At 48.1% G+C, this 24,088-nt stretch overlaps 2 protein-coding genes and 1 long non-coding RNA gene across 4 annotated transcripts in view; 2 read left to right on the top strand and 1 right to left on the bottom strand.

Moving 5' to 3' along the window:
• Positions 1-755: 755 nt before the first annotated feature.
• On the top strand, positions 756-4,223 carry LOC147229168 (CCN family member 3-like). The gene is made up of 5 exons (XM_086155981.1): positions 756-942; positions 1,197-1,425; positions 1,523-1,777; positions 2,338-2,567; positions 2,650-4,223. Exons 1-5 carry the CDS (start codon positions 892-894, stop codon positions 2,944-2,946), a joined length of 1,062 nt encoding a protein of 353 aa, XP_086012107.1. The 5' UTR covers positions 756-891; the 3' UTR covers positions 2,947-4,223.
• A 3,647-nt stretch (positions 4,224-7,870) lies between these two features.
• On the bottom strand, positions 7,871-12,718 carry LOC147229167 (uncharacterized). Of its 2 annotated transcripts, none has more exons than XR_015106863.1 (3): positions 12,621-12,718; positions 12,034-12,214; positions 7,871-8,167 (listed from the first exon to the last, which is right to left on the bottom strand). It is a non-coding gene; the product is annotated as an uncharacterized LOC147229167 (long non-coding RNA). The 2 variants fall into 2 exon arrangements; XR_015106862.1 differs by having other exon boundaries at positions 12,034-12,271; positions 12,621-12,704.
• A 250-nt stretch (positions 12,719-12,968) lies between these two features.
• The window catches only part of sntb1 (syntrophin, basic 1), a 33,122-nt gene continuing 22,002 nt past the window's right edge, over positions 12,969-24,088 (top strand). Inside the window, exon 1 of the mRNA XM_086155980.1 lies at positions 12,969-13,623. Coding sequence (XP_086012106.1) covers positions 13,113-13,623 — 511 coding nt within the window. The 5' untranslated portion in view covers positions 12,969-13,112. The remainder of the gene's footprint in view (positions 13,624-24,088) is intronic.

The following is a 24,088-nucleotide window of genomic DNA, read 5'->3' as shown; positions in this document are numbered from 1 at the left end:
AGCGAAATGGATGAGGAAACCTGATGTTGAGCTTGTGTTGCATTTACTGAGGTGGAATCTGGAGCCGCACCAAGAAAAACACGCCGCACGCAACATTTGCTGATATTCCGAATGACCTGTGAGCATGAAAGCTGTTTTTCAGCCTCATAGCAAACCTTTGACCGCCGATCTGGCAGTGATTCGATCGTCCCGACCCTCCGGATCAGCCTGCGTGCCACGGCTCGCACATCTCCGAGCAGATGTGTTGAGTTTACTCTCAAACCCCCGGCACCGCCGCAGCTCCGAGCTGCAGACCAGCCAAAGTTTCCACTGCGATGCTATTTAAGGAAGGGGAAAAGAGCCTACTGGGGATAAGGTGGTTTTCCACTGTGGCCTCCCAAGAAGGGTTGGGGGAAGTGGGTCAAAGGGTCACCACCCACCGCCAGGGGGACCGAAGGGAATCCCATCATATCAAGGTGATTTTCCGTGTGTCGGAACGCTTTCACTCCGAGTGTGACGGAAGAGTTAATGCTCGTCATGTGTCGTTAACTCGCCACCAATTTTGTAATATTGTTTGTTGTTCTCTCTCGGATGAATAATGACCGCTGCGCTAGCTGCATTAGAAACCTTCCGCCGCGACAGCCCTTTTGTTCAACGGCATGTCACAATAAAATGCGTCCTCCTCCGACACGGTGGGCGTTCTCCCCGACATTCCTCTCAGTCGTCATAGAGACGGCCAGCGGCTCCGCTATATAAGGTCCTCCCCGCCGAGGTCTTGGGCCAGAGCGACAGAGATATTGCAGCCTTCTGCGGTGCCAGAGCCGGAGAGGAGGGAGGACCCCGATCGGCTCCGGCGCAGAACCAAATCCAGACCGCAGATAATTTTTGACTCTGCTCGACTTGAACACGAAGATGGCCGGTCTTTGCGATAGAACTCTTTTCCTCTTCTGCTTTACTGCGCAGGTAGGCGTTCGCGTGACGCTGGCATTCTTACTTATCTTTTTGAGAAGCTTTTATTAGTGCGAGGTCCTTTTAAAATCATCCATGAGCAATTTCACTGCAAGAGAAGCAGAATAAAAAGTGCTTGCCTGATGTTATTGATACTCTTATCTTTTCTGCCAAACAGTCCTAACTTTTCTCATTATTTCAATCATCCATCGCAGTGTTTTATCACAAACCTTCTGCGAACGGGGTATTTTATTTTCTTTCCCGTCCAGGTGTTGGCAGGGGTCCGGTCCCAGGTGTGTCCGCAGAGATGCCAGTGCCCCGAGGAGCCCCCGCCGTGTCCCTCCGGCGTCCCCGTGATCCTGGACGACTGCGCCTGCTGCTTGGTGTGCGCCCGGCAGAAGGGCCAGGTCTGTTCCCATGGCAACCCCTGCGACACCCGGAAGGGGCTGCGCTGCGACTACGCCGCCGACGTCCACAAGAGGACCGGGATCTGCGCCGGTGAGGAGTCGGCGCCGTCGGCTCTCGCTCGCCGCGGCCGCCGTCGCGCCGCCGCTCACCCGCTCACCCGCCCTTTGCTCCCTCGTCTGCCCTCCAGTCCAGGAAGGAGAGGTCTGCGTCCTGGACGGCTCCGTCTACCAGAACGGCCAGACCTTCTTCCCCAGCTGCAAGTACCAGTGCATGTGCCGCGACGGGCAGATCGCCTGCGTTCCCCGCTGCGTCCTGGATGTGATGCTGCCCGGGCCCGACTGCCCGGCGCCGCGGAGGGTCCGGGTGCCCGGAGAGTGCTGCGAGAAGTGGGTGTGCGAGACCCCGCCGGGAGCCGGCGCGCTGGGCGGCCTCGCCCTAGCAGGTGAACGGAGCGGACGACCGGCGCGCGGCAGCCGCACGATAACACTTTGAGATAAGAGGATAAGATTTTAGAAAAAATGGGCGTGCGATCCCTTCCTCCCCTCTGACGTTGTTGTCGCCACGGTGCGAGACGCAAAGTGGAGAGGTTAAGTACATTTCCCTGACCTGTCGGGGGAAAAGGTGCGGGAAGCGAGGCGGGCGGTAGCCGTGTGATAGATGCGTGTCGAGTTTCCCGTTGCCTTGGAGACCCTCGCCGAGCGCGCCGTAAAAAACCTTTTTATGCACCGAGACATTTCTGAGCGGTTAAAACGTTCAAACACGGTAAAAGAGTCACGGCGGGTAAGTTATTGCCGGTCCGGGTGATTTGTGAAGAAAAGAACAGCGGCCCCTTTTGAATATACATGAACTGATCCGCCGGCTAATGGAAATGAGTTACATCTACTTTTTGTGACAAACTGTTGCTACTTTGAAGGTGATTTCTGGCTTCAACGTCATGCTAAAGTAAATCAAAGTGACAATGACTGTTTGTTTTGCGTTCCACCCTTTCCTCCCCGCGCTCAGCCTACCGCCAGGAGGAGACGGTGAGCGTGGACACCTGGGACCCCAGCTCCAACTGCGTGGAGCAGACCACGGAGTGGGGCGCCTGCTCTCGGACCTGCGGCGTGGGCCTTTCCACCAGGGTCACCAACAAGAACCGCCGCTGCGAGCTGGTGAAGCAGAGCCGCCTGTGCGTGATCAGACCGTGTGAGGAGCCGCGGGAGCGGGCGGAGTCCACCCCGCAAACCCTGCAGGTACTTCGGGGGCCTCCGGAGGCGTTCCGTCCCGACGTGCTAAAGCTACGTGGTCACCCCAGGTGGTTTCTTCTCCTCCCAGAGAGGCGTCAAGTGTCAGAGGATGGTGAGAAGCGCCCAAGCCGTCCATCTGTCCTACAAGAACTGCACCAGCGTGCAGGCCTACAAGCCGCGCTACTGCGGCGCCTGCACGGACGGACGCTGCTGCACGCCGCACAGGACCAAGACCGCCCTGGTGGAGTTCGTGTGCGGGGGCAACGCCAAGGTCGCCAAGAAGCCGGTGATGGCCATCCAGACGTGCGCCTGCCACAGCCACTGCCCGCGGGACAACGCCGCCTGGCAGCCCGCGGAGGTGGGATACAGCGGCATGAGGTCATAGGTCACGTGTGCGGTAAGAGCGGACCGCAGGTCGTCCGCAGATCCGGGCGCCGCCGACGAATATCATTCATCTTTAAACATGAGTTGCATCAACTCAACATGTAGATGAACAGCCGACTCAAACGCCCTCCCGTGAAAAATACAAAACTCTTAGACCCGAGGCGCGCCGGTGTCACGGCCGCAACACTCCTTCAAGGCTGAGATCAAACTTTCTGTGCTTTACGTAGTTGACGTTTCACGTCTGGTTTTGCGTTGTGTGTTTTCCGGTGTGAGTCTAAACGCAGCCCGCAAGCTCTCGTACGGACCGGAACCCCTCAGAGCGCGTTAGAAGGGAGCGGGATTTACGGCCGCCTAAAGAAACAAGCAAAAATAAAGCTAAGGTTCCTCCTCAGCGGCTCCAAAGTTTCTTGGATGGAACGGAGCGCTCGGTGGACGCGCTCCCTCCACGCCCACCGGCTAGAACTGAGTTGTTGCGGAGGGTAACCGGAGGACGGGAGCTCTCAGTTAGGCCTCGAGCGTAGTTCTCGTGGCAGGATGTCAAAGATCTGATGAGCTAACAACATCCGGACGTCCATCTTGACCTGCAGTCGCAGCACGGGAGCCAGGATTTACTGTCAGATTCAAATTTCCCTCTTATTTTACCCTCTTAGTCAGGATCGGATTGTCCGGTGGATGCAATCGAGCGCCGTCTTTTAATTGTGTGTTTGATTCCAAGCACTGAGCCCAGCGACACGGACGAGCGGGCGCCGGATGATTCGCTCCAGGTTTGCCACGGTTCACCGGTGCTTTAACATTTAACTCTTTTGCTTCTTCCTCCTGACACCGCTTTATTTCCAAAGTAACCGGGCTCTGTGCTGCCACCCGGTCCGACGAGCGCCTCTGCATGTTCTTTGAATTCCAGGCGGACGTTAGCGGCGATGCAACGCCGCCTGGAATTCGAACTCGCTGTTTCAGTGAATTCACAAATGACAATTACAAATGTATTAATGGTGGGAGTCAGTGACTCTTTGTTAAATGTAGTACACATGAAGGTATAATTAGAATGACAAAAGTTTTTTTTGTAAATACTTGCTGAGTACTTTTGTGAGTGTGTATCAAATACACAGCATCGATTACCGACGATTAGTTACGATGAGTGATTATTGACGAATTCCACATCGCTTTCCCGCCGCTCGAAAGTTCCTTTGTTTGTTGTTTTTTCTCTCGTTCCCGCGTCCGTTTGGAACCGAACGCCTGCAGAGCTCATCATTTGGAAAATAAAGGTATTTTTGTATTAAATGCGCTGCTCTATTTATTATCGCTACAGGTGTGTGTGTGTGTGTGTGTTGTCATACTATCCCGTCATTCCTCCCTGCACTCACGTCCCCTCAGCAGTGCATGGAATGGGCCTGGTACCTTCTCCCGAAGCCAGGAGGCGCCGCTGCATCTACTGCAGCATCTCACCAGGCGTCCGCCGCTGCTCTGGCGTTTATGAATGTTAAAGCTATTCTTGCCACTTCGCATGTAACTGTTATGGTAGCAACGGATGAGTTGTGCCCGTCCCTCCCGCCCCACCTCTGTTTTTACCCTGAAGGTCGAGGCAGAAGGCCGCCCACGTTTTGCCTGGATCCGGGGCTTCTGAAATAAATCTTACAGATTTTTGATTATATTAACCACTGCTAATGTTCTAAATTGTCCTAGTTTTTTTTTGCACTGCTTGCGGTATTCCATGTTGTCTCTGGATCCCGGAGCCCCAGAGCAGCCACTCACGGCGGGAGGTGACATTTTGACCTCTTTCCGTGAACCCTGGATGCCGGGTCGCGGTGGAAAAACCCTGCTCTCCCCTCTCGGCAAATTTCTGCCTTTTTAAATAGCTCCAGGCGGCGGGAGGCCGTGGAGAGTGTTTTTACCACGGATTCTTCTAAGTGCACTCCGCACGCATGTTCACTTTGCCCTGGAGCTGCCGTGCAAATAACAGACTGTCATGGCTCCTGTGTTAATCCCTGCTATGTGCTAATTAGCACGTGCGCGCTGCAAACAGGAAGGCGTAATGTAGAAATGGGATTTTTTTTTTCTAAAAGATGGGATTCATGGGGCTCAAATTACAGCCACAAAGAGCTGCTACAGAAAGACACGTTTCCACCTGAAGTGGAATATCCAGCACTTTCTGCAAATTAACATTGAAATAATAGTCAAGTCAGAAAGATGGCAAGCCTCGTCTGCTCTGCTGTGCATTACGATTTTCTCGAAGAACACGTATAATTAATGTTTTTATTTCATGCAGTGGTGTTGACTGAGCCTCTGATAGATTGATTGAGAAGATTAGCCACTAATGGGCTCCCGTAGCGGCCCTGGACCGCCGGCTTGGCTTGGATCGAGTCCCAGAGGCCCGAAGGATCCGGGACTGGAAGTGTTTCTGTTCCGGCTGCTTTGCCAAAGCAGATGAGCGTCTCGCTCCCTCTACTGGTGCGTCTGCTTGACAACCTCAGCTCAAAACAATGGGAGTAAAAATAGACAAATGAAGTTAGATTCTTCATGTTCTTTATTTGAATTAACAGCTGGTTAAAATTTCATGTCTTTGGGCAGGGCTGGGATAATATACAATACATTTTTTATTGAAAATAAAAATCATAATTCATACAGATAATAGCATAGATAAAAATGTAATATGATGAGGATCTGAAATGTTGAAAATCAGTAAATACATCAATAAATAATAATATAAATAAACCAAATAATGAATGAAAATGAAAAAATGATTACAACTATAACTAGAAATAAAAGCAGAGAATTTCTTGAACAAAAAATCAGATAAATGTCATCCACGCGGCAGGAGTTTAGAGTAGAGCCGCTGCTCCGCCGCTGCACAGAGCAGGAGTCAGATGAGGCGCCTCCTGGTCGGGGAGGTTCTCCGGCCTGGAGAAGACCCAGGACACCCTGGAGAGACCATGAGACTCTACCTGTACGTCTCCAGCCTGGCCTGGGAACGCCTCGCGGCTCCTCTGGTAACACCTCGCGGCCCCCGGAGGAGCCGGACCAGAGGGAGGTCCAGGCCTCGCCGCTCCGGCTGCTGCCCGGACAAGCCACTGCAGATACACAGGGAAGATGGATGGATAAACCAATGTTGTTTTGGGCGGCGAGTTTAGACTTAGTCTTTGTCTTTTGGACTAAAATCCTGACTAGTTTGTCATTTTAGTCATTTCTGCACGTGATGGTTGTTTTTGAGTTGTAGCTGACAAAAACTCCAAAACGTTTTAGTCAGTTTTAGTAAATGAAAAAAGAAGTATGGTCTTTCAGAGCTCTTTCAGCCGCAATAAATAAATATAATAATATTACTATATATATATATACCACCAAGGAGCTCCACTCAACACCACAGGAGGTCTTTCCTACCTGAGGCTATCAGACTTTTTAATTTCTCTTCCTTCAGCCGAAGGAATATTCAAATCTTTGTGCTTTTCAAGACCTTAAAACATTTGATAGCCTTGACTTTGACACTTTATAGTTTTATTTGTATTTCTTATTCTCCCTCCTTCCTACTATTACCTATTATTCTTATGTTTTACTTGAAACTCTGGCACAACCATTTTCTTCGGGATAAATAAAGTTGTTCTTATTCTTATTCTTATTCTTTTAACAAATCAATTTAAGTCAATAAGTATTGGAGACTGCTGTAGAGCAGAAACCTTTTTTCTCCATATTTCAACTTTTCTCGACAATATTCCAACCATTTTTTACAAAGTGCCGCCCTACTTCATTCTACAAAAGTATTGCACATAAGTTGTTCAAATTTCCACAACAACAATAATAATAATAATACAGAAATGCTCTTTGACATACAAGGCTTCCAACCGGCAGTCTAAGGATGAGGCTTGACACACAAATAACAGTGGAATCAATGTTCATTTCTCACAAAAAATGCCAAAAAACAAAGACGACTGTGTCATGTTGTTATTTCCACCTGCAGATTTCTCTTAAGAAGTTCTGCTGACCCAAACCCAGTTGGAGAGTTAGCGTTAGCATTAGGGTCAGGGTTAGCATTAGCATTAGGGTCAGGGTTAGCATTAGCATTAGGGTTCAGGCTCTGGTTCATGTTGCTTTTCCATCTGTACTGGCACAAAGTTTGTGTTTCCTCATCCAGATGATTGACATGGTTTTGACAGATATGAAAAAAAAATCATGGTCTGTTCATGCAGTTAAATCAGGTAAGGGGGTTTGACTGACATCACCAAAGTGTCGAGGCATTAGCATTAGCTTCAGGGTTAGGCTTTGCATTAGGGTTAGCATTAGGTTAGGGTGGTCATTAGGGTTAGAGTTAGGGTTAGGTTTAGGGTTAGCATTAGGTTTAGAGTTAGGTTCAGGGTTAGCATTAGGGTTAGGTTTTCGTTACGGATAGGGTTAGGGTTAGGGATAGAGTTAGCATTAGGGTTAGGGTTAAGGTTAGGGTTGGGAATATGGTTAGGGTTAGCATTAGGGTTAGGGATAGAGTTAGCGTTAGGGTTGGGAATATGGGTAGGGTTAGCATTGGGGTTAGGGTTAGCATTATGGTTAGGGTTAGGGTTAGCGTTAGGGTTAGGGCTAGCATTAGGGTTAGGGTTACAGTTAGGGATAGAGTTAGCGTTAGGGTTAGGGCTAGCATTATGGTTCGGGTTAGGGTTACAGTTAGGGATAGAGTTAGCGTTAGGGTTAGGGTTGGAGTTCAGGCTAATTTGTCCTTTTCATTGGAACCGCTACCAAGCTCGTGCTCCATTATCTAGATGATTGACTAGTCAATCATCAAGGAAGCGCAAAGGAACCTCATGTGCATCAGGGCCACGGTTAGGTAAGTGGGTTACAACCACCATCACCAAAGTGTCGTTCCAAAAGGTTTTAAATGGACCAACCGTAGGAGAACTGTACGCTACCATTTTTTTTCATTTTAACCAGAAATAGAGAGAACACAATGTTATAATCCAACTTCCAAATTTAATGGTCCAAATAGAGGGTAACCACATCTCTGCCTCTCTGCAAGGTTTTGCACTGGTGAGAGAACATGTGGAGAAGCTGGCCTGGAGAGCTGGAGAGGAGGCGCCTTCCCGGGCGGAGACGAGAAGATGGTTCCCCGAAAGAGCAGCTCCACTGCCGTCCTGGAGATGTGACCGGGTGGTGGCTCCTCCTCAGCAGGCCCAGGATCCCTGCTACAGGTCCTGGCTTTTGGAGAAGAATGAGCGTGGTTGGTCCGGTCATGTTTCCCTCGTCTCCTCCTGCAAAGACCATGTGACATGTGGCTCTTTTCCAAGGTCTGAGCCGGATCTGCTCCGTTCAGCGTCGCCATCCGGCGGTGCAGGAGGAACGTTGGACCGTGATGGTTCTCGTGATGGATTCGACAAAGCGGGAGGAGGTTCATTAACCACCTTTAGATACCTTTAATAAGACCGCCTCCTCTGTTTGTTTGCGCTGAAGGTCATTATCACAACAAAAGAACCTGGCGGCTCATTTCCATATGAAAAGTAAAAAATCAATTGTGCCTCCCTGTGCCTCATTAGGACAAATATTCTCGGAATATCTGATCTCCTTCTCAAAATAAACCGGCTAATCCCGTCTCTGACGCAGTTCACAGAAGATGCCGAGCCGAAGTTTCCGAATCATCATCCGATTCATTAAGGCGACGGCAGAAAAGTATATTTCCTTTTATCGGGTAATGATCTATTTTTAGTTATCGGTTGTTTAATTCTGTCTTGGTCTTTGTTGCGACGGAACCGGGGGATCTTGGAGACCTTTGGAGGCCAAAGAGTTCAAATGTAGGGTTAGGGTTAGTGGTTAGTGGTTTGGGTTAGGGTTAGGGTTAGGTTAGGGTTAGGGTTAGTGGTTAGGGTTAGGTTAGGGTTAGGGTTAGTGGTTAGGGTTAGGGTTAGGGTTAGGGTTAGGGACGTAGAAGGACGTACATAGGCGACACTGCAGATTAATTTACACTCACCTGGTTGTAAAATGAAATACAATAAACACACAAAAAAAATGAAAATGAAAAAAAGAATACAATGAAATAAAGCAAGTAAAAATAAAATCAAATAAAATATTAGTGAAAGAAATATAAAGATACATTTATATTTAATGAAAATAAAAATAAAATAAAATCCATTTGAATTCAGTGACTATAATATGACATGAACTAAAGGTAATAAAAAGGAAATAAAATAAAATAAAAGTGAAGAAATACAGAGACAGATTTATATTTCATGAAAGTGAAATAAAATAAGATCCTTTTAAATTCAATAAATATAATAATATGAAACGAACTAAAAGTAAATAAAAAGGAAATTGAATGAATTAAAATTGAAAGAGATATAAAGATACATTTATATTTTGTGAAAATGAAAATAAAATAAGATCCTTTCAATTTAAATAAATATAATAATATGAAATGATCTGGAAGTAAATACAAAGGAAATTATATAAAAAATTGAAAGAAATATAATGATTCATTTATATTATTGAAAATCAAAATAAAATAAGATCCTTTAAATTCAATAATTTTAATAATATTTAATGAACTAAAGGGAAATAAAAAAGGAAATTTAATAAAAAATGAAAGAATTATAACGCTTCATTGTATTTATTGAAAATGAAAATTAAATAAGATCAATTTAAGTTAAATTCACAGCAACTATAATAATAATAACACAGCAACTAAAAGTTAAAAAGGTAATTAAATAACATAAAGTTGAAAGAAATATAAAGATACAAATTTATTCACTGAAAATGAAAGTAAAATAACATCCTTTCAAATTCAATAAATATAATAAAAATGAAATGAACTAAAAGTAAATAAAAATGAAAATAAATAAATAAAATAAAAAATTGTAATATAATGATACATTTATATTTGGTGAACATTAAAATTCAATAAGACCCTTTTAAATTCAAAAAAAGTAACAATATGAGATAAACTAAAATTAAATAAAACAAGGTAAAATAAAATTGAAAGAAATATAAAGATACATTTATTTTAATGAAAATGCAAATAAAATAAGATGCTTTAAATTTCAATAAATATAATAATATGAAATGAACTGAAAGTAAATACAAAGGAAATTTGAAAAAAGAATTGAAAGAAATATAAAGTTACATTTGTATTTAATGAAAATGAAAATAAAAAAGATCCTTTTAAATTCAATAAATATAAAGTTGAAATGAACTGAAAGTAAATAAAAAGGAAATTTAAAATAAAGTTGAAAGGAATATTAAGATACATTTATATTTATTGAAAACGAAAATAAAATAATATTATTTTGAATTCAAAAAATATAACAATATGAAATGAACAAAAAGCAAATAAAATAAAATTGAAAGAAATACATTTATTGTAATGACAATGAAAATTAAAGATTATTTTGAATTAAAAAAATATAACAATATGAAATGAATTAAAAGTAAATTAAATAAAATTGAAAGAAATATAAAGATACATTTATTTTAATGACAATGAAAATAAAATAAGATTATCTTAATTACAAAACATATAATGATATGAAATGAACTGAGAGTAAATAAAAATGAAAGTGATATAAGATATACATTTAAATATTTATTGAAAAAGTAAATTAAATAAGATCCTTTTAAATTCAAAAAATATAACAAAATGAGGTGAACAAAAAGTTAATAAAATAAAAATAAATTGAAAGAAATATAAAGATTCCTTTATATTTAATGACAATGAAAATAAAATAAGATCCTTTTAATTACAATAAATATAATAATATGTAATGAACTGAAAGTAAATGAAAAGGAAATCAAACGAAAAATTGAAATGAATATAAAGATACATTTATATTAATTGAATATAAAAATGAAATAAGATCCTTTTAAATTCAAAAAAATATAACAATATGAAATGAACGAAACGTAAATAAATTAAAATGAATAAATTAAAATTGAGAGATATAAAGATACATTTATATTTAATAAGAAGGAAAATAAAAATAAAATAAGATCCTTTCAATTTAAATAAATACAATAATATTATAATATATATATATATACCACCAAGGAGCTCCACTGAACGCCACAGGAGGTCTTTCCTACCTGAGGCTATCAGACGTTTTAATTCCTCTTCCTTCAGCCGAAGGGAATCTTCAAATCTTTGTACTTTTTAAGACCTTAAAACACTTTATAGCCTTGACTTTGACACTTTAGACTTTTATTTGTGTTTCTTATTCTCCCTCCTTCCTACTATTATTTATTATTGCTATGTTTTACTTGAAACTCTGGCACAACAGTTTCCTTCGGGATAAATAAAGTTATTCTTATTCTTAATCTTATTCTAATTCTTATTCTTATTTTATTTCATCTTGTTGAAGAATGACGTAAAATTTAAAAGAAATAAAGTAAGTAAAATAACATGAACAAATTTAATTGAATTAAAATGGAAAAATGAATGAAATTAATCCAGCTAAATTAAATTGAAATAAAAATGAAATAAAAATGAATAAAATAAGGTACTTTTAAACTACACTAAATTAAAATAAGATAAGATCAGATAAGATAAACTTTATTGATCCCCATCGGTGAAATTCCTTTGTCACAGCAGCGTAACAGTTATAATGTCAAAAAAAGGAAATAAATATGAATATAAATATGAATATAAATATAAAAAGAAAGGCAGAAGACAGGATATAGCAAGACAAAATATTAAATCAAATTAAATTAAATTAAATTGAATTAAAGTGCTTCAATGTACAGCATGAAGCCGTGAGGGATAAAGACGCAGTTTGGCAGATTGACTTTATTTCACCTTTCAAATAAAACAAAGTCAAAAAAGTAAAATAACATGAAATAACATTAAATTAAAAAATAATTAAATCAAAATAGAAAAAAAATACAAAATTGAATTTAATACATTTTAAATATCATAATAAAAAAATTAATTTAAATTAAATTGAATTACATCACATTGAAATGAAAAAATGAAAAATAGAATAGAATAGAAGATGTTGTCAAAGAAACAATGAAATATGATCTATTTAAATTAAAGGAAATCATATGAAGTGCATTTTGCCTTCCAGCTAGAACCCCCCCCCCCCCCCCTCCCCCCACGCCCCGGTGTCTGCGTGGGGTCCCCTTCCCGTCTCACCGTGGATCGTTGTCCGGTTCGTGTGCGCGTCGCCGTGCACGGAGCGCAGACGCCAGCAGGTGTCGTGGCTTCCCGGCTCATCCTCCCACGGCGGAGGAGGCGACGCGGGAGGTCCGTGGGTCCGAGGCCGTGGCGAGACGAGGAGCCGCCGCTTCACGAGCACGTCATCAACCCACGACAGCTGCACACACACACACACACACGGAGACACCTGGAAACACCTGGAACAAACACACACCTCCAGAGAGGAGATCCGGTTCGTTTAATAGCCGGGAAGGTGTGTGTGTGTGTGTGTGTGTGTGTGTGTGTGTGTGTGTGTGTGCGTGCGTGCTTGCGTGCGTGTGTGTGTGTGCTTGCTTGCGTGCGTGCGTGTGTGTGTGCGTGTGTGTGTGTAGGGGGGAGTTACGTCAGAGACGACTAACACACATCCTCTTTCTCGGTCAAAAAAAAACCGGCACAGGCGCATTCCTCAACGCGCGCAACCGATCCTGACGTGAACGCGGACGCGTACGACGCGACCCGGACTTTGGGCTGGAAGCGTGTGTGTGTGCGTGTGTGTGTGTGTGTGTTTATGAGGCGGTTCTTACTGTGGAATAACAAGTCCCTCCTGGAAGCGACGGGCGATTTCCCGCCGGGACTCACCGGAGCGGCGGAGTCACCGGAAACACACCGGAAACCACGCGCGGCTCGGACACGGAGCAGGAGGCGGGACGGACGTGGGTGGGCGGGTGGGTGAGTGGGTGAGTGGGTGGGCGCAAAAACTCCCACGGCGGAGGGGACGGACGGACGGACGGACGGACGGGCGGCTGCAGGAGCGGGGAAAAACTTGCAGAGGAGCGGGGCCTGGGTGTGTGTGTGTGTGTGTGTGTGTGTGTGTGTGTGTGTGTGTGAGGGTGGGTGTGTGTGTGTGTGAGGGTGGGGGTGTGTGTGTGAGAGTGGTGTGGTGTGGTTGGTTGTGTGTGTGGGGGGGTGTGTTTGGCAGCGGGTGGGCGTGGGTTTGCGGGGCAAAGTCCGGGTCTGGGATCGTCGGCCGCCCCAGTGCGCGTGGTCCCCGTGAAGCCCACGCACCGCCTCCAAAGATGGCGGTGGTCCTTCCCGCAGAAGTTCCGTGCGCGCTGGAGGTGCTCGTGCGGGAGCGCTGGCACAAAGTTTGGGTGAACTTGAAGGAGGAGTCGCTGTCGCTGAGCGGCTCCGTGGACGCCGTGGACGCCAACGGCGTGGGCCGCGGATCCTGCCTGGACAACAACAACTCCAACAACGGGCCCCCGGCCGTGCGCGCCGCCGCCACCGCCGCCGCCGCCGCGTCGGACCCCCCGGAGCGCGTCCCCGAGGCCATCGCCAACCGGAAGCGCTGCGTGCGTGTGAGCAAGCAGGAGGCGGGCGGGCTGGGGATCAGCATCAAGGGCGGGCGGGAGAACAAGATGCCCGTGCTCATCAGCAAGATCTTCAAGGGCCTCGCCGCCGACGCCACGCACGCGCTCTACGTCGGGGACGCCATCCTGGCCGTCAACGGCGCAGACCTGCGCGACGCCACGCACGACGAGGCCGTGCAAGCGCTCAAACGCGCCGGGAAGGAGGTCACCCTGGAAGGTAGGACACCTGGATGGATGGATGGACGGATGGATGGATGGACGGACGGACGGGGCGCCGTGCACTCCCGGTGTTTGTGCTTGAGCTGGTGCACAAAGGTCAGGGTTGGAGGGCCTCCACCTCGGGGTCAGGGGTCGTCTGTGAGCAGCTCACCGCGGGGCTCGGACCTCTGACACCCCGGGTCCCGGGTCCCGGGTCCTGGGTCCTGCTCCCAGAGCAGGAGGTCCTGCTGGGCGAGCCGGGGTTCAACGTCACCAGAGAACCAGCTGCTATCAGTAGAAGACACATTGCCATAATTGTTATACTCTTATTAGCCGCCACCGTGCTGTGATTGGGTGAAAGGTGAGCGGCACATGACGCCTGAAGCCCTGTGCCAATAGAAGGTCACCCGCCTGAGTAAGATGCCGTCTGATTGGTCCTCGCTCACCTGCGTCCGGGATCGATCGACCAATCAGCTCCGCCTAGACAAACATGCAAAGACAACTTGGATTGTCTCTGGCCTACACACACACACACACACACACACACACACACTGTTTTAGCCAGAAGAGGAAAATTGGGCTGATGGCTGGTAGATTGTACTCTGAAGGCTGAATATCACTTTTTGTGCACGCACACACACACACACACACACACACACACACACTGTACACACACATGCACACACTGTCGTGCATGCGCACAAAGGCATGCCCGCAGAAAAATACACACTCATGCATGGAAACACACACACACACACACACACACAGGAAAAATGTAACGCACAAGTGGCCACTTCTGAGTTTTTATTCCTGCTCCTGTGAGGACTCTTGAATAAAGAGCCATCCTCCTTCTCCCTCTCTCTCTCCCTCCTTCTCACTCACACACACACACACACACACACACACACACACACACACACACACACACAGACATAAACATGGTGATGATTGTTCCCAGAGGGCTGGGGAAGCTGCACTGCAAGAGGGGGAAAAAAGCTAAATTTTTTCTGAGATAAGGAAAGAGGAAAGGAGTGAAGGAGGAGCTGCAATGTGAAATTAATGGAGAGAGAGAATGGATGGAGGATGGATGGAGGATGGATGGAGGATGGAGAAGAGACAGTCATGACAATGGCGGTCAACTTTGGGGTACAAGAGGCGGGAGTTGGCCAAATCTTCCCCCCAAAGTGCACGTGAAGCTCTGCATGGAGCCTCAGACTTGAGGAGAGCAGCCGCCGCCTGATGGAAGAGGCCGGGAGGAAACATCTGATTCCACCGACAGATAGGAAGAACATCTCTAGGGAGACCGTGTGTGTGTGTGTGTGTGTATTTCTGTGCGGGCATGCCTTTGTGCGCATGCATGACAGTGTGTGTGTGTGTGTGAATCGTCTCGGTGTAGATGTGACGAGTGTGTGGCGTCCGGAGGTGCAGAGCCTCCAGCTGCCGTGGAGCTGCTCTCTGGAGGAGGTGCTGGTTCTTAGAAGTCTTCTGGTCCACAGATCTTTGGGGTTCCAGCGGAGAAGCCGGTGTTCCTGCGGGGACGAGACGAAGCTGCCGGACACGTCAACAATTGTTTTTCTTGAAAAATCGACTCGTTTTTCACGTTTGTGTTTTCCGGAAAACGTGAAGAATTGACAGCGGTTGTTTTCAGAAGGCGCTGAAATGACCAATGAGGAGTCACGGAGCGAGACGTCCTGCTTCTCACGAGAACGTCAGCAAACAAAATGAATTCCTTCTTCGTCTCCATTGAAACGTTCGCGACCGGAGTCGTTTTTTCCCGTTGAAATCAAAGCGAATCCCGCCGGCCCGTTCTCCAGCCCCGAAAAAACGTTGAAAACTTTTCATGGGTTTATTTGTGGCAAAAATACATCAAAGAAGCAAAGACAACATTAATTATCACAGTTTTCCTGCGATATTCTTGGACTCGCCGTTTCCTTCACTCTGTCAGCAAAAGTAAAGCGTCCTCTCACGAGACCTCCGCCAATGCTTTCTCCAGCTAGCTGTCTGTCATTCATACAACTAACTAGAAGCTTTCCACTTCTTCTAAGACTTGAGACCTTTGCTCCGTTAGCATAGCCGCTCCTCTTTAGTCCATCTTTATTCTTCAAGATGGCACAGATGGTCGGCCGAGCCGCGTCCTCGCTCTCACGTTCAGCCGTCATTTACTTCTTGGGTCGACTTTCGTTCTTCACTTCTTCTAAACCTCACTATCACTAGCACTTTTAACTTTTGGGGAGCCGTGATGAGGGCTAGCTTTCTGAAAAAAGCATAAAAAAGCGCTTTCTAATGGGAGGAGACGACGATGCAGGATGTGAACGACACAATTACAAGTAAGGAATGACGAATCAGCATGTGATAGCAGATACCTTAAGGCGGAACGGGATTTCGGCTGAAGAATCATCGAGTTGGGTCGGAAGCACAGCGGCTACTGAAAAAGATTGCAAGATTAAATCTTGCATCCGGCACTTTGTCAAGTCTTCGTTAAGTGTTAGTCAAGTCTTAGTCAAGTGTTAGTCAAGTCTGAGTCAAGTCTGAGTCAAGTCTGAGTCAGGTCAGCTCTCCCATTGCTTGGGTGGAGGAGATGTTTCGTGGGATATCCCCGAGTAGAGCCAGCTAGCCTAGCGCTAAGAGTAAGCTTTCTCAGAAAGGGGAACGTGGGAGGAATGAGCCGCTTTTGTAAGTGAGATGTGGAATTGAAGTGAACACACACACCGTGTGTGTGTGACCAAACACCCCATCGGCGGCCGGTCCATGTCACGCCCGCATCCTTTCTTCCGGTTGTCGTCATTTCGCGTCGTCTTCCTTCGTCTGCGTTTTGACTGCCAGCGTTTTGTCGGGTGCAGAGTTTATTTTTCAACCTTTTCGGAGAGAGAAGAGATAGAAAAAAGATCATTTTTACAGGAGAGATACAGAATTTCCAAGTGGATATTAAAAAAAACACACCCCTGCGGTCAGAATGAATCAGTATTATGGGAAGTGTGTGTGTGTGTGTGATATTAGCGACTGAGGAAAACATTAGCCCTCACGTATTTCCAGAATGCACGGAAACATCTGCCCCCACATCGGCAGCAGGCAGGAAATGAGTCAGTGTCCTGTGAGCTCCTCCTCTTCATCTCACAACAAGCCACGTCCATCAACACCTGCCACCTGCCTCTGCAGCCATCAGCTGCCTGAGTGTGTGTGTGTGTGTGTGTGTGTGTGTGTGTGTGTGTGTGTGTGTGTGTGTGTGTGTGTGTGTGTGTGTGTGTGTGTGTCAGTGAGTTCAGTCACAGGCAAAACAGTCTAGACTGGCATTGCAGTCAGTGTGTGTGTGTGTGTGTGTGTGTGTGTGTGTGTGTGTGTGTGTGTGTTGGGTGGTGTTTGGAGTGGATGATGATGAAAGCATGGACGTCCGTGGGGTTCAGCAGATGTTGGATGTGATGTTTTCCTCCTCGGCGCTGTGAACGTCCTCACAGCGTGAAAACAAAACGCTCCTTCTGGGTGCAGACGTCGTCATTCCTTCTGTTGTTGGGCCGCAGTTTGGTTTATTTTTGTATGTTTGCGGCCGTTGTCGTAACGACGATCTCGTCGAACGCCCGCCCGTGACCCGCTTGTCATGCGTCAGGCTCTTGCTTTTTTTTCCTTGCCATTTCCCAGACGCAGACTTAAAACTGCCAACGGTGAGGAAATCCTGAGAGCCGCGGTCTCTGTCCCGCCGTCTCAGTCGTAAAGCGTGAGTCTTAGCGCTTTTTCCAGGTTTACAAATGTATCAAGCATGACACGTCGTCCCAAAGACGGAATCAAGCAGCGGCGGATGAGCTCGGACCAAACCGATATCAGGCCGGCAGACAAACAGTCCGCAGAGCGGCGTCTCGGCGGCAGGGACGGCGTCGGTCGTCGCTTCGGATGAACGGCGAAGGACGTCCCGATCACTATGTCAACTCTACGACCTATCACGTCCCAGTTGAGAAAGAAAATAAGAATAATAATCATAATCACATCATAATACATTTTCTTTGGTGCCTCATTTATGTCGGAGTTACTTTGCTTTATTTTTATCTCAGCTTTATTTGACCTTTATTGGTAAATTGTTGATCCGCTTTAGGTTGCTATGCTACCTCTGGAGCTCGCCAGTTACCCCTCAGGGACAAAAACATTGCGATGGTGATTATTGGACTGAAATAGCGTCGGCTCCGCAACGAATCTAGTTGTTTTCCTCGGGTCTCTGAGATGTGAGTCCCACATTTGGACATAAAGCACTAAAAAGTAGTCAGAAGACGTGAGCTGGTGTGAGTTGACAGTTTTTCGCGAGTCTGTCGTAACTTTGGGCGTAAGGCCGGCGTCGCTCGGTCTCCTCTCCGCTGTCGCCGAGTGTTTTCCCCCGGAGGGAATGTTGGGGTTCTAATAAAATCCCGCTTTTCTTGTCATTACCTTGAAAGCTCCCGGACGTTGTCCAGAAAACGATCCGAAGCCTCTCCAAAGTTTCAAGAGTGCTTGTGTTTTCCTGAGTCTTCCAGGAGGAGGGTTAGCCGCTAACCGCTAACAGGACTCCGACAGCGAGCCGAGCCCCTTTTTACCTTCTGCGCCTTTACCTGGAGTCGACGCTAACCCGCTGTAATCCCGCTAGCATTACGCTACGTCGCGTCTGCTTTAGTGCCTCCCGTCTCTTCGCTTCACCCCTCCGGCTGTTTTCTGTCTCTCATCGGCCCCTAATCCTGATTCTCGCGTTTCGGCGGCGTCACCGTTGGCCCCCCTCCCTTGCAGAGCGCGGTAATCCCTGAGCGGCGCGGAGTCGTATGGATTAAACAAAGCTGCATCCAAAGAAACTGCACTGACGCCTTGTTTAATGGAGTTTCAGCCCCTGGAAGCGTTAATACGCATTGTTAGTTTTCAGCCCCTCCAGGTTCTGGAGGTGCCAGCGAGGGGAAACGGGGTCTGATTTTATCGACTTGTTCGGCGCTTCCGGCTCCGTCCGACCTCGCTTTGTTTACCGTCTCCTCCTTGCCAGCCCAAGTGTTTCTATGGTTTCTGCCCGTCACGTTTGCGTTGGCGTGACTGTTTCACGTCGCCTGAGGATCGCGGACGAGCCGTTTGAACGGGTCGCCGGGAAGCCGACCGCCAACCGACGGAGTCAAACCGCAAATACCGAGCGAGACATCGGCACTTTGGTAAATGCGATGAGGTTGACTTAGCGGTCAGAACTTCTGCCTGGTGGCAAGAAGGTCCCTGCTTGGATTCCCATGCAGAAGGTCCAGCGGAGGTGTTTGAGGGACCCACGGCATGGAGGTATCTCTGTACCTCAGCCATGAGTGAATGTCTCTTCCTGATTTGTAAATGAGTGAATGGGTGTGTGTGTGTGTGTGTGTGTGTGTGTGTGTGTGTGTGTGTGTGTGTGTGTGTGTGTGTGTGTGTGTGTACGGTGGGAGTGGAAGGGTCAATTTGTGAATGAGCTACTCGTCCATATGAGCTGTGAATGAAGGTCTGAAGGATGGTGTGACTCACAGGGTGAGCGGCTTCTTGTGTCCACATGATGAATCAGTGACAGAGTGAGTGTTTGTTGTGTGTTATTGATTTGTGAACGGTTGTGCGCCTCTATAAGATGTGAGTGAGAGGGTGAAGGGTTGTGTGTGTCCACCTGGTGAATGACTGAGCGTCCACACGTGTCCCAGTGATGGATCCAGGGTGAACTCCGCTTTGGCCAATCACAGCCGGCGTTGGCTCCGGCCTCGCGGCCCGAGATCATGAACGGATGAATTCCGATCACAGATCTCATACGTGGATCCTTCCAGACTGTTTTCGGAGTCGAGGCCGCCCGCCCGCCCGCCCGCCCGCCCGCCCAGGTGAGCCGAGCTCCTCTCAGGTTGACTATTTGTAAAATCCCAACGGCTGATGGGCTGAAATGTGAGCTTGTTTTCATGGCTTCCAATCATCCGGAGGGCAAAGGTCCTCGTGTTCCCCCGGCCCAGAACAGGGTCTCCACAGAGAGATCAGCTCCCCCTCTGGTGATGGTGGTTGGTTAGCGGCGCTGAGGCGGTGGCCTCCGTCCTCCCGGTGATTTCTTTAATCCGGTTCGGTTAAATGCAGCTACGCGTCACATTGGCGCCGTCATGACAACGACCGCAATTAACTCTTAACTCCGGTTTATTGACTTTCTGCACAGTCCTGACCTCTGACGAGGCCCCGTGAGTTCACACCCAGAGCTCAGCCGGCAACCAGTTCTGGTGAACATCATGACTTGGGGTTTCTTCAGTCCATCCGGCGCAGCTTCCAGGCTCTCGCCATCACTCACTCATCCATCATCCTGACCGCTGGATGGAGCCTATCAATGCCAGAGGCAGGGCTCAGCCTGCGTCCAGCGCACGGACACACACACACACACACACACACACACACACACACACACACCACCTTTCATTCTCTGATTCAAATAGACTAACAACTATTCATTCAATTACACATCACATGGAAACAAACAATTTCATTCATTCATTCAGTCACTCGTCTTAAAGACAGACACCATTCACTCATTCACACGCAGATAGAGACAATAAAACATTCATTCATTCACACTTCATATAACTTACATATCTAAAGACATGCAACATTCATTCATTCATTCATTCACACATTGTAAAGATAGACAACCATTCATTCACACACACACACACACACACACACACACACACACGTCATAAAGAACCACACAACCTTTCACTGTGATTCACATGTTTTGACACACAACTTGTCATTCATTCAGTGATTCATTCACACGTCATAAAGAAACATAAAAAATCATTCTCTCATTCATGTATATGGAGACATTCAACCATTCATACATTCCTTCATACATTCATTCATTCATTCATACATTCCTTCATTCATTCACACTAGGTATCGTAACACACAATCACCGTCTCATTCACTCTCTCTGCTACCAGTCGTGGCTCATGGCTTCCACCGAAAACCAAGCATTCTTTGTCACGAGTTCCTCTGGACCGTGAAAAGCTCCTGTGTCGGAGCGGGAGCTTACCTGCTTCTGGAGCCTGAGGTCCGTGGAGGTCCGTGGAGGTCCAGGGAGGCCCACGGGGGTCCACAGGGGTCCATGGGGGTCCACAGGGGTCCACGGGGGTCCAGGGTCAGTTGTAAGTGGGAAAAAACAGCCCGGCTCCTAAAAAGGTAGGACCTGCAAAAAGTTCCTTCCAGTGCGAGAGCAAAAGCATCTGATCCAAACAGTTGGTGATTAATAACCGCCGGGGAGTTTGTGTACTTTCTGGTGTGGAGCCGCCCTGCGATCCAACTCTTAGAGACACCCCCCCCCCCCCCCCCCCAAAGGACGCGTCCACCGGCGTACATCTCAACATCTCAGAGACACAGTGAACTCCTCACTTCCAACCTTTGGGTTAATTAAGGCGTTATTTGAACTTCTCCAAGTTCTCAAGTTCTGCTCCAAATCCCCCAAAAAGACGCCCCGGGGGTGAATTTATGCCGCCCGAATTTGTGTCGCGGCTCGCGGCTCACGACTCGCTGCTCGCTGCTCGCTGCTCGCCGCTCGCTGCTCGCTGCTCGCTCTCCACAAGGCGCACCTTCATCCTGCAGTCAGAGCAGCCTCTCCCGCCTCTCCGGCCCGGATCCTCGCCATTCTGGCTCCCGCCGGCGCCAAACCTTCCGCTTTGGCCTTTTTCTTTTCACTCGCTCCTTCTTGTCGTGGGGAAACTTCCCCGTCAAAGCGGGCGCTAGAAGCCCGCCGACTTCTGAGCTCATTACGTCTTGTTGAGGACCATTAAGTGAGATGGATAAAGTCATTATACGCCCCGCACCGGAAACTGCGGGTGTGTGTGTGTGTGTGCGGCGTTGTTGATGGTTGAAATCCACGGGCCGCCGCTCACCAGGAGGAAAGAGAGCGTCGTGTCTGTAAAATGAATAACGGAACGGGTCGAGTGGAGTTAAACAACGAAGTGGCGTTTGCCCGTCGACCGCAGGGAATGGGCTTTTTAATAGGGAGTCGAACGGCCGCTCGCCGTCACATCACACACACATCAGAACCCCGGCGACAGCAAATCACCGGAGCTAAATGAGCGGAGGGAAGTCACACGAAGGAAGATTTATCTTGGCGACGAGCATTCGGGAACACTGATAGGTTTTCACCGCCAGGGAACCGGAGAAGCGCCGCTGCCCCGGCCGGGATTGTGCCATTTAGGTTAGCCTTGCGTCAGCGCCGCAAATGAAAAAGTCTCAGGCCCACAGGACGCATTTGCACGGCGTAACGATCACGCCGACCCCGCCCGCCGAAAATCACCGCGGGTGGGGCTCTATTTCCGGGCGATGTGACGGCGGTCAGTCACCGCCCGCTTCCCCTCGGCTCAAGAACTCAAGAATTATCTTTTTTTCTCATCGTTCACACAATTATTGTTTGAGTTTTAAGAAATCCTTCAGAAGTAGCCTGGTTGAGCCGCCGCTAGCAAAGAACCGCGAGCAGCAGCACTTGTCAAGCGGCGCAGAGAACGATCCGCTGGCAAACATTTCTTCCGTGCGGGATATTTAACCGTCACATGTTCCCTTTAGCTGAACTCGGAGCTTCTCCCAGAGACTTGTATGCGATCCTGATCTTTGTCCTTGCAATCTGGTGTGTGTCTTTGTGTGTGAGGGTTGCAGTCCTGAGCCGGTGCGGTCGCCTCGGCCGGGCAGGCTGACGATCAAACACATCACCTGTTTGATGCTTCTCGATCCTCCGGGGTGGCCGAGGAGGACGTGGCCTCTCACCAGGCTTCCTTCTGGTGAGGTTCTCCTCTCCGCACACCGACGGAGGCTCGGGTTCAGCGTCGCCTCCGTTCGGCTTTCCAGATGTGAGCCTCGACCGGAGCGGCGGGTCCATCCGGAGACGCCCGGTTCCGGATCTCAGTCCGGGTGGAGGCGGCGCTTAACCGTGCGCTGCGTGTCTGGCGGCTCATCCTGGCCAATGATGGCTCACGTGACGCGGGACAGCGGCTTCTCTTTGGGCGTCTTCTCAGAAGGCGTCGTTCGGCTTCTGAACTTCTCCGCGGTCGAGAGTCGCAGTCCGTCGACGGGTCGCCACCGGACCGCTGATCTCATGGCCGAGCGGCGGGACTCTGTGACTCTGTGCATCTCCCATGTGTCTCCCATGTGTCTCCCATGTGTCTCCCATGTGTCTCCCATGTGTCTCCCATGTGTTTCCCATGTGTCTCCCATGTGTCTGCCATGGAAGCTGCATGGTTGTATTTTCAGGTGGTCGTGCTGTTGCACGGCGATGGCGCCCGCAGAGGGAAGCTGCCTGCAAGGCCTCGTCTGTTGGTGTACCACTCTAAGACTTCCACACCTTTTGCTATCTGCCAGAGATTAGTTGCACATTTTAGGCTGTTACTAGCGTGAATGTCAACATTCTTCTTTCTAATGATTAATCCTTTAGTTGAGCGTTTTAATGCAAATAAACTGGCAATCAGTTCTCAGCATTTTACATCAATTTCTTAAAACACTGTATGAAATGACCCTAATCCGTGATGTCAGAGTACTTTACAGAAGACTCAGCAGTGTGTGTGTGTGTGTGTGTGTGTGTGTGTGTGTGTGTGTGTGAGAGTGCGATTATCCCCTCTGAGTTATCAATACCCTATGGCCTCTTCACGGTTCCTTAACTTGTTTGTGAGCCGTCCCGTCACCATCCGGCTGAACCGGATTAGGCCTTTTTCCGATTTTCTTTCTCTTTTCTTTCTCTTGCGATTTCAGGTTGGACGAATCCTCGCGCATCTCGCCGCTCTTCTTTATCTGACGGCGGATGCGGCTTATTCTCCGTTGCATCACTTTGTCATTGGCGGGCCCTTTGAGGACACTCGGCTCATCCCTTCGCCTCCCGTCCCTCCTCCGCCGAACGCGGCTCCGGGCTCGTTACTGGAGCCGGTCGGGTCCGACGGATCTCCTCCGAGAATAACCGCCGCGCTGGATTTCAAATGCCGCCGACCGTATGCCAATTACACGCCGCGCGTACAGCGGGATGTGCCTATTACGGATGCGGGGCATCGCGGCGTTTCAAAAGCATCCAGGACGGAGGAGCGCGCTGAGCGCCCACTCCAGTTCTATATCTGTCCATCATTCAAACAAGTGTCCTGAACGCTCGCCACCCGGCACGCAGTCACGTTTTAAAGGAAATCCCGTTCAGCATCGCTTCCAAGCCTCCGGTAATCCCGGTCGTAGAGCCGGCGGGGAGGTTTTTCGGCGCCGTAACTCCTGGCGCTCCCGCCAGCAGAGGGGCTCGGTGAATCGCCACGCCGCTTGATTTGACAGGGCCGAAAAAAACTGGAATCAAAATATTATTGGGATCCCGACCGGCCGAGTGCAATATCCAGATAGCACCGCAGTATTTTTCCAGAGATAAACGTGTCCCGGGCTTGTAAATGAAGTGCGGATGTGCCGCAAAGACACGGTCATGTTCCCCCGCAAGGCGGTTGCTTGACTCCGACCCGCGCAAACACATTTCATATTTTCCCGCCTGCAAATGA

The sequence above is a fragment of the Fistularia commersonii genome, chromosome 11 (assembly GCF_037954325.1).
Source record: "Fistularia commersonii isolate RoL2024-O1a breed Wild chromosome 11, RoL_Fcom_v1.0, whole genome shotgun sequence".
In the NCBI taxonomy this organism is placed as follows: Eukaryota; Metazoa; Chordata; class Actinopteri; order Syngnathiformes; family Fistulariidae; genus Fistularia; species Fistularia commersonii.
The sequence above is the reverse complement of the archived record's forward strand: the minus strand, read 5'-3'. Positions and strand labels throughout refer to the sequence as shown.